Here is a 14,497-nt window from a genome sequence, read left to right on the forward strand (position 1 = left end):
GTGTTACTTTATTCTTCCCAATCTTAAGAAAGAGCGGGCATTTAGTCTCTCATCTAGGAAAAAATGAGGGAGATAGGTTGTCTGCTGTTTTAGAAATGACTTTTTGGCACTTCTGAAACAAGAATGATGTTGCTTTCAGAGGAGTGATATTAATAACAGTTCTTTATGTGCTAATATAGAAGGTCTGTATTTAAGAAATTTTCCAGAGTAAGGCTTATTAGCAGAAAGAGACCTGCATAAACTAAGTTAATCCTATAATTATGGAACATTTCATTTCATATGGAGTGTTCTGGATTTTCTTCTTTTTCTTTTTCACCTGCCCTGCCTAAAGGGGAAAAACAATTTTTCCTCCAGTAATTCATGAATAACAGAAAGTAAATGATGAAACATGGAAAGTGCCAGGAAGATTACTTGGGAAACTGCATGTGTCAGAGTTAAACTTTAAACTAGAAGGTGAGGATGTACTCAGACCGAGGTACAGCACCGTAGAAGACATTCAGAAACTGATTTAACTCAAGTGAAGACACCCCACAGAATTAAGTTCAGACATCTTTAAAACCACCCTAACACCCATCTGTCAGCGTTCTTCACTATTTCTGAAATACCATTCCTGCCTTGCCCATTATTTAAAAGACTCAAATCTAACCTGATCCTTCTGTATTCTCAATTCTTACCTCAGTTTAAAAACCTATGGAGAGCATGGCTTTTATTCCTAACTGTGTTCATTATACTACCTTCTAAGCTTTAGCTGTCTTCAAGCAGAATAGCAATCACGTTTTGCAGCAGCATGGGCAGCTGGTGCCACACTTGTGCTGGGTTCAGCAGGAAGAGCTGGGCTTTGTCTCACCTCAGAGCAAATTTCTGATCAGGAACAGGACAGGAAATAGTAGATGCACCACAGTGCTTCTCAGCCTTCCTGCTTTGCACTCTAGCCACTAAAGGATCTACCATAAATACAGAGGCAGTTAAATATCAGGGAAGTTCTGATTACATCATGTCATGGGCTTTTTTCCCTCCTTCCAGGAGGACAGCATAGCAGACAGAATTATATATGTCAGCAAGAAGTTATTTCATACTGTCATTATTTATTATGTTTGGCTGGAAAAAAAAAGAAGTTAAATTTTATAATTCATCCCGAAGTAGAATGTTTATTCCTTTGGCACCAAACTCTATTAGCACAGCTAAATGAATAATATCAAAATAGATTTTTTCTTGTAACTTTTGGAGGGATTCCTGACATGGGGTGAGGGTAAGGTTTGTATCTGTGGATAGTGGACTTGCCATTGGAAGAAGTAAATAAGTATTTTTCTGTTGCTTATCTTAATGGAAAGCTGATATGTGTAGTTGTCCAAGGAAAGGAGCTACAGAGGCAGACAGGCACCAGTTTATTTTGGTTGACAAGAGTGTAATAGAACTTTAAATTAATTTTACTATCATAATATTGAGATTTCACACTCCCAGCTAAATAACAAAGTACAGGATAATGTGATTACAGAAGTTTATGTTCACACAAAGACTGGCGTGTATTTTTCTGCTGGTATAGCCTGCAGGCCTGACTTCAGCAGGGCAATGCATCCACCTTGCATCTATCTGCTGGAGAGGAAGATGGACGTATGCTTGCCGGTACTTAGCCTTGGTGACTCCTATATGCGTTTCCCTTCTCCTCTCTGTTTTAAGAGTTACACTGTGTTTATTCAATCCAAATTCTGTGCCATGGGTTAGGAAACATGCTGAATAATTTACACAGACTAGATAAGAGAAAAAAGATAAGAACAGATACTTATACCATAAATACTTTGCCACCTGAAGTCTGACTGCTTATTTTACTTCATATACTAAGAGCTACAATAGGCACTAGAAAAATCAAACACATTTTAGAAGACAAATAGTTGCAGCTGGGGATAAGGAATATAAATAGGATGACATAAATGAAAAAAGCTGATGATCCAACAAGGCTTCTATAGATCATGTTGTCTCTAATGTCAAGAGAATTGCAGATTAGTCCTGCTGTTCTTCATGAGTAAGCCTATTTATCAACTTTCTTGAAAAATCTAATTTAAGGTGGCACATCTTCCTTAGTTCTGCCACACTTCAAAGCTTAAAGTGCAGAAGTTTGTCAGCTATTCTCTCTGTCTGTAATTGACATGTGAGTTTCTCATTCAGGCCTTTCTCCACCCACTAGGTTCTAGCCAGTCCTGGCTGCCTGTGATAATGTAATTTTAGTTTGCTTGATTAGTAAAGTAAAAAACCTAGGACGTCTTAGCATTTAACACCTTTATCCAATTCAGACTTAATGTTGAGAGAGAAAGCAATTTAAATTGAAAATGTTTGCTATAAGAAGCTGGATTCCTATAATGTTCAACTTAGTCACAGCACAGATCAAGAGGATGACAGGCCTAAGGAAAAAAACAAAACAAAACAAAACAAAACATTTGGACAAGGTGGATGCTGGCAGAAGTTATGCTGTATTTTCTGGGTATCCCACAGAAAGAGAAACTTTTTCCAGAGGATATCACAGGAAATGTAATTTTAACAACTCTGGAGAAAATATGCCTGAATGTAACAATTGGTAGTTTTGCTACCATGTATTACATTTTTAACACGATGCTTTACATCTGAGTCACAAAACAGACTTGTGTACATTTATAGTTTTTCTTTGAAAGCTAAGTAGAGCCCAGGCAGCTAAAACAAATTGTTTGGTATTGTGTGGGTTTTTTTTTTTTTTTTTTTTTTTTTTTTTTGTTTGTTTGTTTTTTTCCACATTTCACTTGATGACAGAATACCTTTACATATAATGTCATGTTATTCTAATATATGTAAATACTTTCAAGTCCAAACATGCAGTGTGAACATATCTTATCAGCTATTTCCGCTGAGATTTTTACATGTACGATCTAAAAAACAGTTCCAGATTGATAAAAATTTAAAGTAACTTTGCTCTGTTAGGGTTATCTGAATTAGTGAGAATAAGTTTGTTCTTACAGTCAGCAGGCATTGCACTGATTAAGAAATCTTTATCTGTTCTGAAAATGGGGAAGCTTGTTTTATAATGTTAGCAAAGAGCAAGATAAAACAGATGTGAAACAATGTCTGATTGTTACTTAAATGTAATAAAATCAGTTGAACAACAAATTCCTGAGTAGCATATTATCACAGATAGGAAATTTTCTTAGGCATTGTAGAATGCTGATGTTCTTACTGAGAGCTTTAGGATAAATCTGAATAATTCCTATGTGTGACATTTTGAAAAGCCCAGAGCTGTGAATATCACACCTGATTGCTTTTAAGTCAAAAGCTTTCATGTGCAGGAAATAATGCTTCAATTAAAAAGGGAGAGAAAGGGGAAGTCATTTGACATTACTTTATTGCATTCAAAATCATGTACAGAAAATGGAAACGAGAGCAAATTCAATAGGCTGCAGACTCAAAATGGAACAGACTAAAATATTTCTATCAACTGTTCATAAGATTGTTAGGTCACAAGTGTAATGACATTCCCGTGTCAAGTCCTTAAACATGATGATTTCAGTCTCTTGATTATTGAAGTTTTCCCATCAGTAGTCACCAAATATTTGTATTTCTCACTTCAACTTTGTCAGCGCTTAGTGCCTAAAATATTTAAACTCCCTCTCTAATTTGTAGCTGTACAATTGTGAAGATAGTGTGTAAGATTACAGATACTTGACAGCAGGTAGAAAGCTTTTCTACCCTTGCTGTTCTGACATTGCTTTGTTCTTTTCCATATGTAGTGTATTTGATTTACAATTAAAAGTATATATGTGCACTTGTAAGATTAGTGAGCATCTTAATTTTTAATACCACATACAGTATCTGACATTTCACAGGGGATTCAGAAGAAATCCTTTCTCCTTGCATAAAAGCAATAAGGATGCATTTACCCTAAAATTGCCCTTGAAATAGATACTTTTTCTAGTAATGTTTGGAATAATTTCTCCACAGTGACATCTTCTTTTTCCTGTAAGATGTTGAAATATAGATCTGGCTTTGGCTTATGGTTGGGTTTCTTGACAGAGCCACTAAGAAAAGGAATTTGCCAAGTGAAAATTCCCCGTGTATGGATTTGCTAGCTGTATAAAAAGCATTGTTCTTGTATGGATGACCTCCTTGTGCAGAATGATAGTTTTATCCTTCTCTACATCATTATGTTTGCTGTACAAAAATCCTGCTGTGCTACATCATAATAACATGTAATCTTCTTGCTCAGTTTAGCTGAGATTTAAGGAGCCGCTGCTCATGGAAGCAGTTTCCTAAAGTCTGATCTATAATTTACCAGAATCAACCAGGCAAAAGAGCAAGAGGCTTTATAAGAGGGATACAGCCCTTAAAACTCTTAAATGAAGATTAGTTTAAAGTTTTACAATCCGATACAGAACCATCTGGCAAATCTCATGTCAGGCTTTGTTAAACCTCTGAGCTCTCCTAGTAGCTGCACCACTCCTCCCCCTCTGCACAGCTGGCCCTGGTCTCCTGTCCCCCAGTACCCACCAGACACCCACTGTGTCTGAAGGCACCTCATAGCAAAAGGAGGTCAGATATGTGCAAGGAGCTGCTTCTTCTAGAGTAATAGTGTAGCAGCTCTAAATGATGGAGGCTGCGCAACACCCCTGGAAATCATGCCCTTATAATTGCTGTCTGACTGTATATGCACTAGGTGATTTATTGCATCTTTGAAGAGGTAATTGCAAGATAAAGCTGCCTGTTGGCAGTACCATTACAGACTTGCTGGGTTAAATTGTCGCAGTTGAGGCGAAAGAATCACTGGAGGACATGCAGCAACATCACAAGGCATTCTGGTATTTCCAGCAAGGGAGTTGTGGTTGCTGCAGCCAAAGCAGTACTGAGTAAATGGTGATGCCATGTGGCTGTCTGGCATGGATAGCTGGTTGTTCTCATCATTCCTAAATCACATTTCAGGGGTCTAGACTGTGGGTTCCCTACTGACAACTCCACAAAGGGTTTAATCTGTGAGCTCTACATTGCCTTTTTGTTCTTTGGCAAAAGGCAGACCTGATGTGTTTCTCAAACAGAAAACAAAAGCATTCCCATATGAATCTCTTCTGGCATCTTGATTTCAGCTATCCTATGGCTTTCCCATAGGAAAATTTACTTAATGCAGATTTATTTTCATATTTATCTGAAGCTCAGAAGTATGGTACAAATTTTATTTATTTATTTATTTCCCCAGCAGTCTGTTACATAAAATTAATCTTTTTTTCACTCAAAGTGATCACCTTTCACCTGAGGGATTGCAGAAGCAGACTGCAGGAATCCAATTACCTAAAATCAACTTAGAGGCAAGAAGGAGGCATTGTTCATGGAGATAATCTCTCACTCAGGCTATAGAGATTCTCTGACTCAATGTGATGATAAAGATGTTCTCTCTGGACAGTGAAATTAGTACACATAGTTTTGTAATTATTATGTGGGATAGAAAAGCAGTAAATGCCACAGATCTAAAAAGTGCAATTTTTGGCTGTTTAAACAAAACTGCAAAAGACAAAAGCAGCCCCAAACAAACAGATGTGATCCTGGCCAGACTTTGTGCTAATATACTGCTTACAGAATGTCTTCTGCTGTTTGTTTCCTAAATCTCACTTCAAGCAATACAGTATTTCAGCTTGAAAGACAATTTCATAAAGTCCTTTTTCTTTTTTTTTCTCCTTCTTGTAAAGTGCCCGAGTGGAACACTTTCGAGTCAGACAATCTTAATGCTGCCATAGCAATTTTGTAAGGCACCAGAGAAAAATGCATCATATTATCTTTGGATTTCAGTCTGCTTTTGCTTCTCACAGCAATCAATAACCATTAGTATTATTGGTGGTAATATCTGTCTAGATAATTTTCGGGCTTTTCCAGAAATAAAAATACATAAAACAAATTTGTCACATCATAACTTTTTCTCTTCTTTTTAACTTTAATAAATCCGGATTTCCTTTGAGGAAAAGCAAAAACCTGCCCATAGGGAGGTGGGATGAAAAGGAGATGACTCCTAGCTGAACAAATCCAGTATTTAGTACTGGAACAGAAAGTTTAAGGGCCAGAACAAATTGTCTTTGTGGTCTGGAAAAGTCATTGAAAAATTGGTCATACCCATGGGTCAAGTTACTGTATATTTTTATGATTACTTTAATAGCCCAGCTCATGAAGCTGAGGCCAACCAGTTGAACATAATTTAACAAAAAGGGAGGAAGTTTCCCACGGTTTCAGAGTATGAGTTCTGCATTAGAGGCTGCTACAGCTCAGGAGTCTGGCCAGAGGAAGCTAAGGGCGAGCACTGTGGCTCAGTAGAGGCTGAGTGTGGGCAGCCTCCGGCCTGCAACAGCTCCCAGCACTGATGCCAGCACCAGTGGGCAGCTTGATCAGTTGGCTGCTTCTGTTGTGATGCCCTGTGGAGAGAGAGGCAAAAGGGAGAACTTGACATGTGGCTGTCAGACAGGGTCACAGGGAATAGGTATTTCTCTTCCACAGTCAGCCGTATCTCCTCTTCCTGACCTGCCCCTCCAATGCACAGGGAGCCTTAGGGAGAAGAGCTGAGCCTGCTGCAGGAAATAGGCTGAGCAGATGAGCAGTGTTTTGCTATGGATCAGCCTAACCTGAACAGCTACCTGGAGCTGAGTAGTGTTGGAACAGGATGCTCTCAGAAGGGAGATCTCTGTGCATGAAATTGTTGTAAAATTAGTTTGAATAGTCTGAATTGCACAAGAGATTCCCCCCTCATATTTCAGAATGGATGTAGCAGTGTGGCAACTTAAGGATAAAAAGGAAGGCTGTCTTAAAATGATGACTTTCATAACCGTTAGAATCTATTTTACAATTTATTTTCTCTTGTAGATTTTAAAAGTGCCAAACTGTCATAAGTAATTATATGTGTATTGGTTTTTAATGTACAGATGGAAACAAAATGTACAGAAGGTATATAAGTGAATAAGTAAAGGAAAAACTCACCAATGGTGGTGCCTTGACTGAAGCAGCTGGGGCAGTCCTCCCTGGTGAGCGATCTCCAAGAGATACTGCTCCAGTGGGAGTCAGCCCTTAAATGAGGTCTCAGAGGGGATGGAGTCAAGCTCCACCCCTCCCGGGAGCACAGCTACATCACTCTCACCTGTGCTCCCACAGCTGACCCCATACTTGCCTCAGCTGATTAATCAGAGGTTCAGGCTGTGATTACCAATCTCCCATACAATATGTTTATTAACTCATTGTTCCTAATAAACAACAGGAAATTTCCATGATGAGTTTCATTTTTGCTAAAAAAAAATAAATAAATAAATAATAAAAAAAAATATATATATATACTAAGACTTTGTTTTGTTGTTATAACTAGACAGAAAATTCCAAATATCAGCAAAATACTTCGCTCACAGTAATTTCAGTATTTCAAGCCATTGTTCTGGACTTCATTGATTGCTGATGTAGTAGATCAGGGTAATTTCTAAGGGGTTGGGCAGAAGATAACAGATGTCATTTCTTTTTTAAATGAGAAAATACCTGAAAGCGGGACTTTCTGTGGGTAGGCAGGATTGCCTGGCCTTGGGGTATAACTGCTAGGAATAGTGCATTTCCCTCTGGGATCTCTGAGATAAAGAAAACTTCATTAGTAAAACCTTGGTGTTTTTTCTGCTTTGACCAGTGCCTTTACCAGGGCAGCTGTATAAGGCAGAACAGTGGGAACTGAATCAGTTGTCCAGAAATGCCCTGCTCTTGTGGGGTTGTTGGCTGTACTGGAAGTGACAGATGTTTCATCAAAAATGGAAGGAACCTCATTTATTCTAGAAGTCTTGCCTGCCTGCTAGAAAGAATCTAATCTGTGCATGTACAAGAGCTAAGGGAGCTTTAATGGCACTGCTGAAACAATAATATAATATCAAGGTTGAAATCATTCCATCTTTATCTCATTATGACTACAATTTTCTTCTACATGTGAAACTTAAGTGTCAAACTGAGGAAGTAGGGAGAACATAAACAAAAGACTGTGGGAATGTTCCTGTTGTTTCTCTAGAGAAACTGTACAAACTGCAGAAGCTTGTAGGATGATGCTCCAAGCAAAACGGTGGGATAAAGGATTCCAAAAGCTTCCTGCATTTAGTAAAGAGCTTTTTATCTGTGCTGGAAGAAAGATGCTCACAGGAGTATTACCTATCATTACCACATTCTTCTTTCCTTTCCATAGAAAGGAAAACAGAACTTGTGGATAAGGACTGCTTATACGATCCATGAAGAATTTGAATGTATCTCAGCATGCTTTAAGTAGGCAGCGTGTAGGCTAGAAGTACAATTGCTAGTTCAGAACAGGTATTTGAACAATCTGAGTTTTGTAACATGCTGAGTTTGAAGTTGCAGCAGATGTGCTGCTTGTAAGAAGTCCAATGGCTGGTGTTTGAGAGCTACCTTGTGTGCAGTCACAGATCACAGAGATGCTTCGTGTCTTTTTTATTCTGCAATTAAAAAAGATTTTTAAAAAATCAAAAAATTAAAAAATGTCAGTGACTTCTGGGTTCTTCAGATCAGTACTTTTTTTTTTTTTTTTTTTTTTTTTTAGCTATCTTCCATGTATTACAGGATGCAGAATAGCTGGTAGTTGCCCTAAGATCTGCTGTGTGTGTCAGTATTGTTGTGTTTTGTCACTGATGCTCCCCTTTGGAGGGGGGGAAAGTTACTCGTTGTTTCTGGGTAGTGGGAACAGGAGCTAGCAAATGAGGAACCTAAGGTGCCAGTCAATGAGAAGCTCAGCATTAAGATGTGACTCAGTCGTCATACCTAAAATGCAGAACGCTGTTTTAAAACGATACTTAAAAGCTTTAGGTGAAAAAAATGTTTTAATCCATCTCACCTAAATGTACTTTTGTGTCCTTTATGCTTTATGATCTCATACACATTATTTTTGCTTTTTTTTTTTTTTTCTTCTTTTTTTCTTCTTCTCTATAATAGCACTGATTGGACCAATGTTGTATAAAAAAAAAAAACAAAACAAAAAAAACTACTTGTAAAGAAATGCTCAGATTTTTAATGTCACTTCCTGGCAGGTTATCCTGTATGGAATTATTACCGTGTCTTAGCACCACAATTGATATATTTAATAATTTTCAGTATGTGTTTGGGTCCTTTTGATGCTTGATTATTACATTTAACGAAAGATTACAAGGTAGAATACATTTGCTTTTGAACATATGGAAAACACAGCCTTCCCTTCCCAGATGCATTCATTTGAACTCTTTTTAGTGTTCACTGTATCTGTGGTTATTTCTTTTTTCTTTTGAAATGCATTTATTGTTCTATTTCAAGAATGAATCATATTCAGTTGCTACCCCAAAATATAGCAACAAAAGCGGTACAAATGATTGTCTGTAATCTAGTATTACAGGCAATCTTACCTGCCAAAACAAAATTTCCATTTAATAAGGTGTTTTTTGAAATGAGCCTTGTGAATGTTCCATACTAACTGAAGTTACCCACAAGTTCTGTATTTCAAAAAATTGTTTTCTTTCAAGAGATCATATTTTACTGCATATGACAGAAAATCTAATGGCATATGACTCTCACACTGACAATCCTTGCAGTCTCCATTGGCATTTAGATCTCTCTGATGTGGTATCTGGATAAGATGATACTTATATTGCATATTGTCAAAGGCCTTGTCCAAAAAGTAGCACGATAGAGGTACTGTATTTCAGGAGGAGAAAGATTCTGGCACCTAAATACAATACATATGAACAGAAGATCTATTTTGTGAAAACCATTTTTTCCATTGTACAACCTAAAGGAATTAGGCAGAAAAAGGAGTCTTGTTTGTGTCTATGCAGCAATGTGCAGAGTTCTTCCTTTGGAAATCCCTATGGAGAAAATTAAAAGGAGATGGCATCCTATTCAGTGCTTAGTCCCAGTGCTTACTACTCTCACGTATTTGTTACTGAAGCAGAGCAATTACAGAAAACAACAACTATTTGCAGATTGTTTTAATAATATTAAACAGTGGAAGAGGAATTGTGAAGGGTCAGCAAATCTAATTCTCTGAAGACTATTTTAATCTCTTTGATTATACAGACCCTTGCTTTGGGGCAGTCAATCTTGAAAAATTCCAATATTGTGAAAAGCTGGAGAATGAGAACACAAGTGATTCTCTTGGAAATTCAGCCTCTGTACCTCACTGTGTTGGCAAATAATGTCAGGCTTTTGTTTGAGGTTTTTCCCTTGCATACGGAGATGGAGGTGTGCACCCCCACACCTGGAAGCTTAAAGCCGCTCTATGAAAATTAGGTTACTTGGCTGTAAAAATATCAGACCTGCAGTCTACTCTAAATGCATGCAGTCATCATATATTTTGATTATTTCGTATGAATTTTGTGCATGAGTATTGTTTTATTCCCTCAAGGGAAATTAATGCTGAATACCAATAGAATGGTTGAACGCATAACCTGAAGCATACTTTTCTCTCCTTAAAGCACACAAAAGAAATGGGAAGGCCACAAACTCCTTTAAAAGAATCAACGCTGGAGCCGTGGACTCAGCCACAGGTAGGCTGGAATGACTTTTCTCATAAGGCTTTTTTCTAATGGTGTTTTTTCTCACTCTTAATAGAATCAATCTAGGGCTCTAAAGAAACATTGCTTTTAAGGTAGCTCTGTGGTTCTTACCATCATATGTCAAAATGATTTGTTATTTGGCTATCTGGATGATTGTTAGTGTTTTTTAGTTAAACTCTCAGGATTTGATTCAGCTTTTTTTCTAGTGTAGAAATGCCACAATTATCTTTCCTTCAGCTTGTGTTCCTGACATGCTTGAAAGGCTGCAAAACCTTACAAAGCCAAACCACTTTCTGAATAGCGTGACAAGAAACTGTGAGCATCTTCTGGTGTAGAAATTGAGTTTGTGGAGTGTTATTTTGAAAGAAAGTTTTGAGAGATGATCAGCCTATGGTGTAATAGGATTTATCTGAAAAAGGAGCAATACTTAATTACGCAAAAAAGATTAAGAAATGGAGAGATTAATGTGCAGCACTCATGTTTCTTTACACAAAGGGGTTTGGAATTTTTGGTCTTGCATTTCTGTGTTTTCTTTAGCAAATCGCTGTAAATTTCTGACATGCACAAGTGGAGATACATTTTTGCTCTTTATTCCCTGTGTATCAGTTCACTGTACTGCATTTTGTAATATGTAGCTTCTGAGTGTTGGGAACAAAGGAAGAAGACAGTTCATTGTGTAGGTGAAACTAGATACTGCTGTTCTGAGCACAAGGCAAGAGAAGGAGATGGAGCAGGGGTAGAGGTGAAGTGGAGAACTGGGAGGTCCCACTTGGAAAACCGGACTGCTTCTGTAAATTGCCAGGGGAAGAGAGCTCCTGCTTTTTATGGATGTGGGGGCATTTTTTCCTTCAGCAGCAGATTTGTAATTTGTTTGGTACAGTGCTTCTTCCTGACATAAGAATCTTCCTTGACTCTGCAGTGCTCACTTGTTGCTAAAGGTAGCAGTGAATCTATATGTGTGATGTCAAAGTTGAGAATTTCCTGGCAGAGACTGAAAGAACCAGGAAGAGGTAGTAAGCTTTACTCTATAATTACAACATTACTGTAGTCTAGAGCAGGCTCTGCCTTATATTTTCAGGCTGTAAAAATCTACCTAAACAAAAATTCTCCTGTTTAGTTTTAAAAACTAAAGAATGGTAGAATCACCAAGGTTAGAAAAGACCTCTAAGATCATCTAGTCTAACAGTCCGCCTACCACCAATATTTCCCCAGTAAAGAATGCCCCTTAGTACAACATTTGAATGTTTCTTGAACACCTCCAGCAATGGTCTCCCTGGGCAGCTCATTCCAGTACTTCACCACTCTTCAGGAGAATAAATTTTTTCTTAATATCCAACCTGAACTTCCCCTGGCACAACCTGAGGCAATTCACTCTCATCCTTCCGCTAGTTATGCTGAAGAGGCCTACTGCCACAACCTCCCTTCAGGCAGTTGTAGGGAGTAATAAGATCTCCCCTTATCTCCCCTTCTATTCTCCAGGCTGAACAATCCCACTTCCCTCAGCTGCTCCTTGTAAGATCCCTCGCCAGCCTCATTACCCTTCTCTGGATACACTCCAGGGCTTTGATGTTCTTGTAGTGAGGGGCCTAAAACTGAACACAATACAGGAGTACAGGAGAAAGATCACCTCCTGCTCCTGCTGGCAGCACTGTTTGTGCTACAAGCCAGGATGCCCTTGGGCTTCTTGGCTACTTTGGCTCACTGGTGGCTCATGGCAGTTTAGCCAAGAGTTGACCATCAGCCTCAGGTCCATTTCTTCCATATTTTGTAAAGATATGTGATCCTAGAGCTTAGTTTTGTTTTAGAGGCTTGTTTACTCCAAAAATGTGTGACAAACAGTGTAAAGATTTGGAAATAAAAAGATCCATGCATCTCTACTATTGCTTACTTTCTTCATGCTTTAGTATGTTTGCCTTAAAATTAATTTTGATGCTATATACAGCTGATTCCAATTTTGAAACATTGCTTGTAGTTCATTAAGGGTAAGTTCTTCACTGTAGCCTCACGAGGTATTTGTGCTCCCCTACATGTAGAAAGAAGGCTGTTATTTGCAGTCATAGAAACTTTGTACTGCAGTGAAATCCCTCAGCTGTTACTCTCTTCTTCTACTATTTCCATACTATGGAAATAGCTACTGTGCACATGTGCAGCATGCACTCGACCTGTTTCTAGGTATTGCATGGCCAAAACTGCAAGTGCCTCTATGCAGACAGTTGCTAATCACAATCATTAGGAGTGCATTGATCTGTGTCTGCAATCAATAATGTTTATGCACAAGACCGCAGGAGCTTGCAGTGGTCTATAGTTACTAATAGACAGTAACTTCTTATGTGCAGGCACGAAAATATCGAGGAAAGTGTTTTGTTAAAGCAGTTACTACTGAACAGCTAATGAATCGTTATGGAAGGATAGCAGACTCCTCCTGCTCCCTTGCTTGAAGAAAGTGCTGCAGGGAGGCAAAGATCCTGATGTTTGGGCTGAATTTTAGCTTGTTGACACTCAAGGGAGAAGCTGAGATTCTGAGCTTTGAGAAGAGGTTGGAAGCAGCGTGATGCAATGATCCACAGTCTGGTGTGGTCTGGTGCATGAATGTAGGTGAGAGAGGTGATTTTTTGCAGCCAGTTCTCTGGTGGCTTGTGCAACTGCTGCCTGTGCTGGTGAAGAAAAATTCTGTTGAACTGTTGCAGTGCTAAAAAAACAACTTTGTTTTTCCATGTTCTTTCACTGTATTACGTGATCACTTCTGAAAACTGTGTTTGTCACTGCCCTGTTTAATAGGTACATGGATTAAAACATGCAAACTGCTTTTGTCATTCCTGTTCATTTTTGGAACAAAAATCCTGCCTTTTAAAAAAGTATGCAAAAGAAGCGAACACCCATCTGCCTTTTTGTTTCATGGAGAGAAGAAATGTAATCAACCAAATCAAAAACTGCTGGAGCCATTATTGTTGCACAAAATTAAATTAGTTGTTAATTCTTTCATGGATGTAATTCTGGCCCCTGCAAATCCCTCCTTAGATATTTTGTATAAAGTGAGTAAAAATTCATGGCATGAATAAAGGCTTTGTCTATTTTATGAGCAACAGGCAAATGTTCCAAATGGTACTCATAAAGCAAATGGTTCCCAGCTCTAAAAGGAGGAGGGATATATTTAAAAGCCACCAGAATGAGTTGTGAGTAAAACCAACTCCTATTTACAAGACAGTATTATTTACATGAAAGTTTGATTTTATTTCCCCCCCCCCCCCCCCCCCCCCCCCCTCCCGAGGGAAAGACTCGCTACTTTTGTCTATTTAATAATAACAATAAAAAATCATTACATTTTCTTGGGCTATTTACTGCATTTTCCATGCTCAGAGTTGCTGTGGGATACGTTTTATCAACAGACTGAATGGGAAAAAAATAAAATAGCTGAGAGCACAGCTTCGGTGTTCAGGGCCAAACAGTCAGTGAAGCAGAAAGCACCACATCTGTCCCCTAATACCAGTAGGTGAGAAGCTGATCCATATTAGTGGCTGGACAATTTCACACAGATTCTGACGGAAACAAACACAGTGCCTTCTGCTTGGAAGGAGGGAAGTCTGCGTGTTTCGTGCTCTGTCATCTTTCTGATTTTCCTTATTTGCTCAAGGATTCACCTCAGATGTAGCAGCTTAGTAGAAAAAAATTGTAACTGAACTTCTCAATTACACAAAAAAATAAAGAACTATGGTGCTTTGTCAGCCTGACTTCTTTAGGGTAGGTGTTTTTTGTTTGTTTATGTTTTGGGTTTGTTTTTTTTTTTTTTTTTTTTTTAAATAAATTCCTAGAGCAGTATGACATTGCTGAAATGGAAGTTCTTTTTCATGGCCATGCCATTTAACTTGTGTTTTTCTGCATTTTTCTCTGTGAACTCAATGAAAGAAAAATGATGCCCGTACCTGGAAAGTGTGAGACTCATTCTGATAAATGGGGGA

General features: G+C 38.3%; 1 protein-coding gene across 3 annotated transcripts in view; it reads left to right on the forward strand.

The window, feature by feature from the left end:
- The window catches only part of PCDH11X (protocadherin 11 X-linked), a 670,304-nt gene that overhangs the window by 214,835 nt on the left and 440,972 nt on the right, over positions 1-14,497 (forward strand). For all 3 annotated transcript variants that reach the window (XM_072334234.1, XM_072334233.1, XM_072334232.1), the window contains one exon: positions 10,461-10,532. In XM_072334234.1, the coding sequence (XP_072190335.1) occupies positions 10,461-10,532 (72 nt within the window). The remainder of the gene's footprint in view (positions 1-10,460; positions 10,533-14,497) is intronic.

This window comes from Excalfactoria chinensis, chromosome 4, assembly GCF_039878825.1.
Source record: "Excalfactoria chinensis isolate bCotChi1 chromosome 4, bCotChi1.hap2, whole genome shotgun sequence".
Classification (NCBI taxonomy): Eukaryota; Metazoa; Chordata; class Aves; order Galliformes; family Phasianidae; genus Excalfactoria; species Excalfactoria chinensis.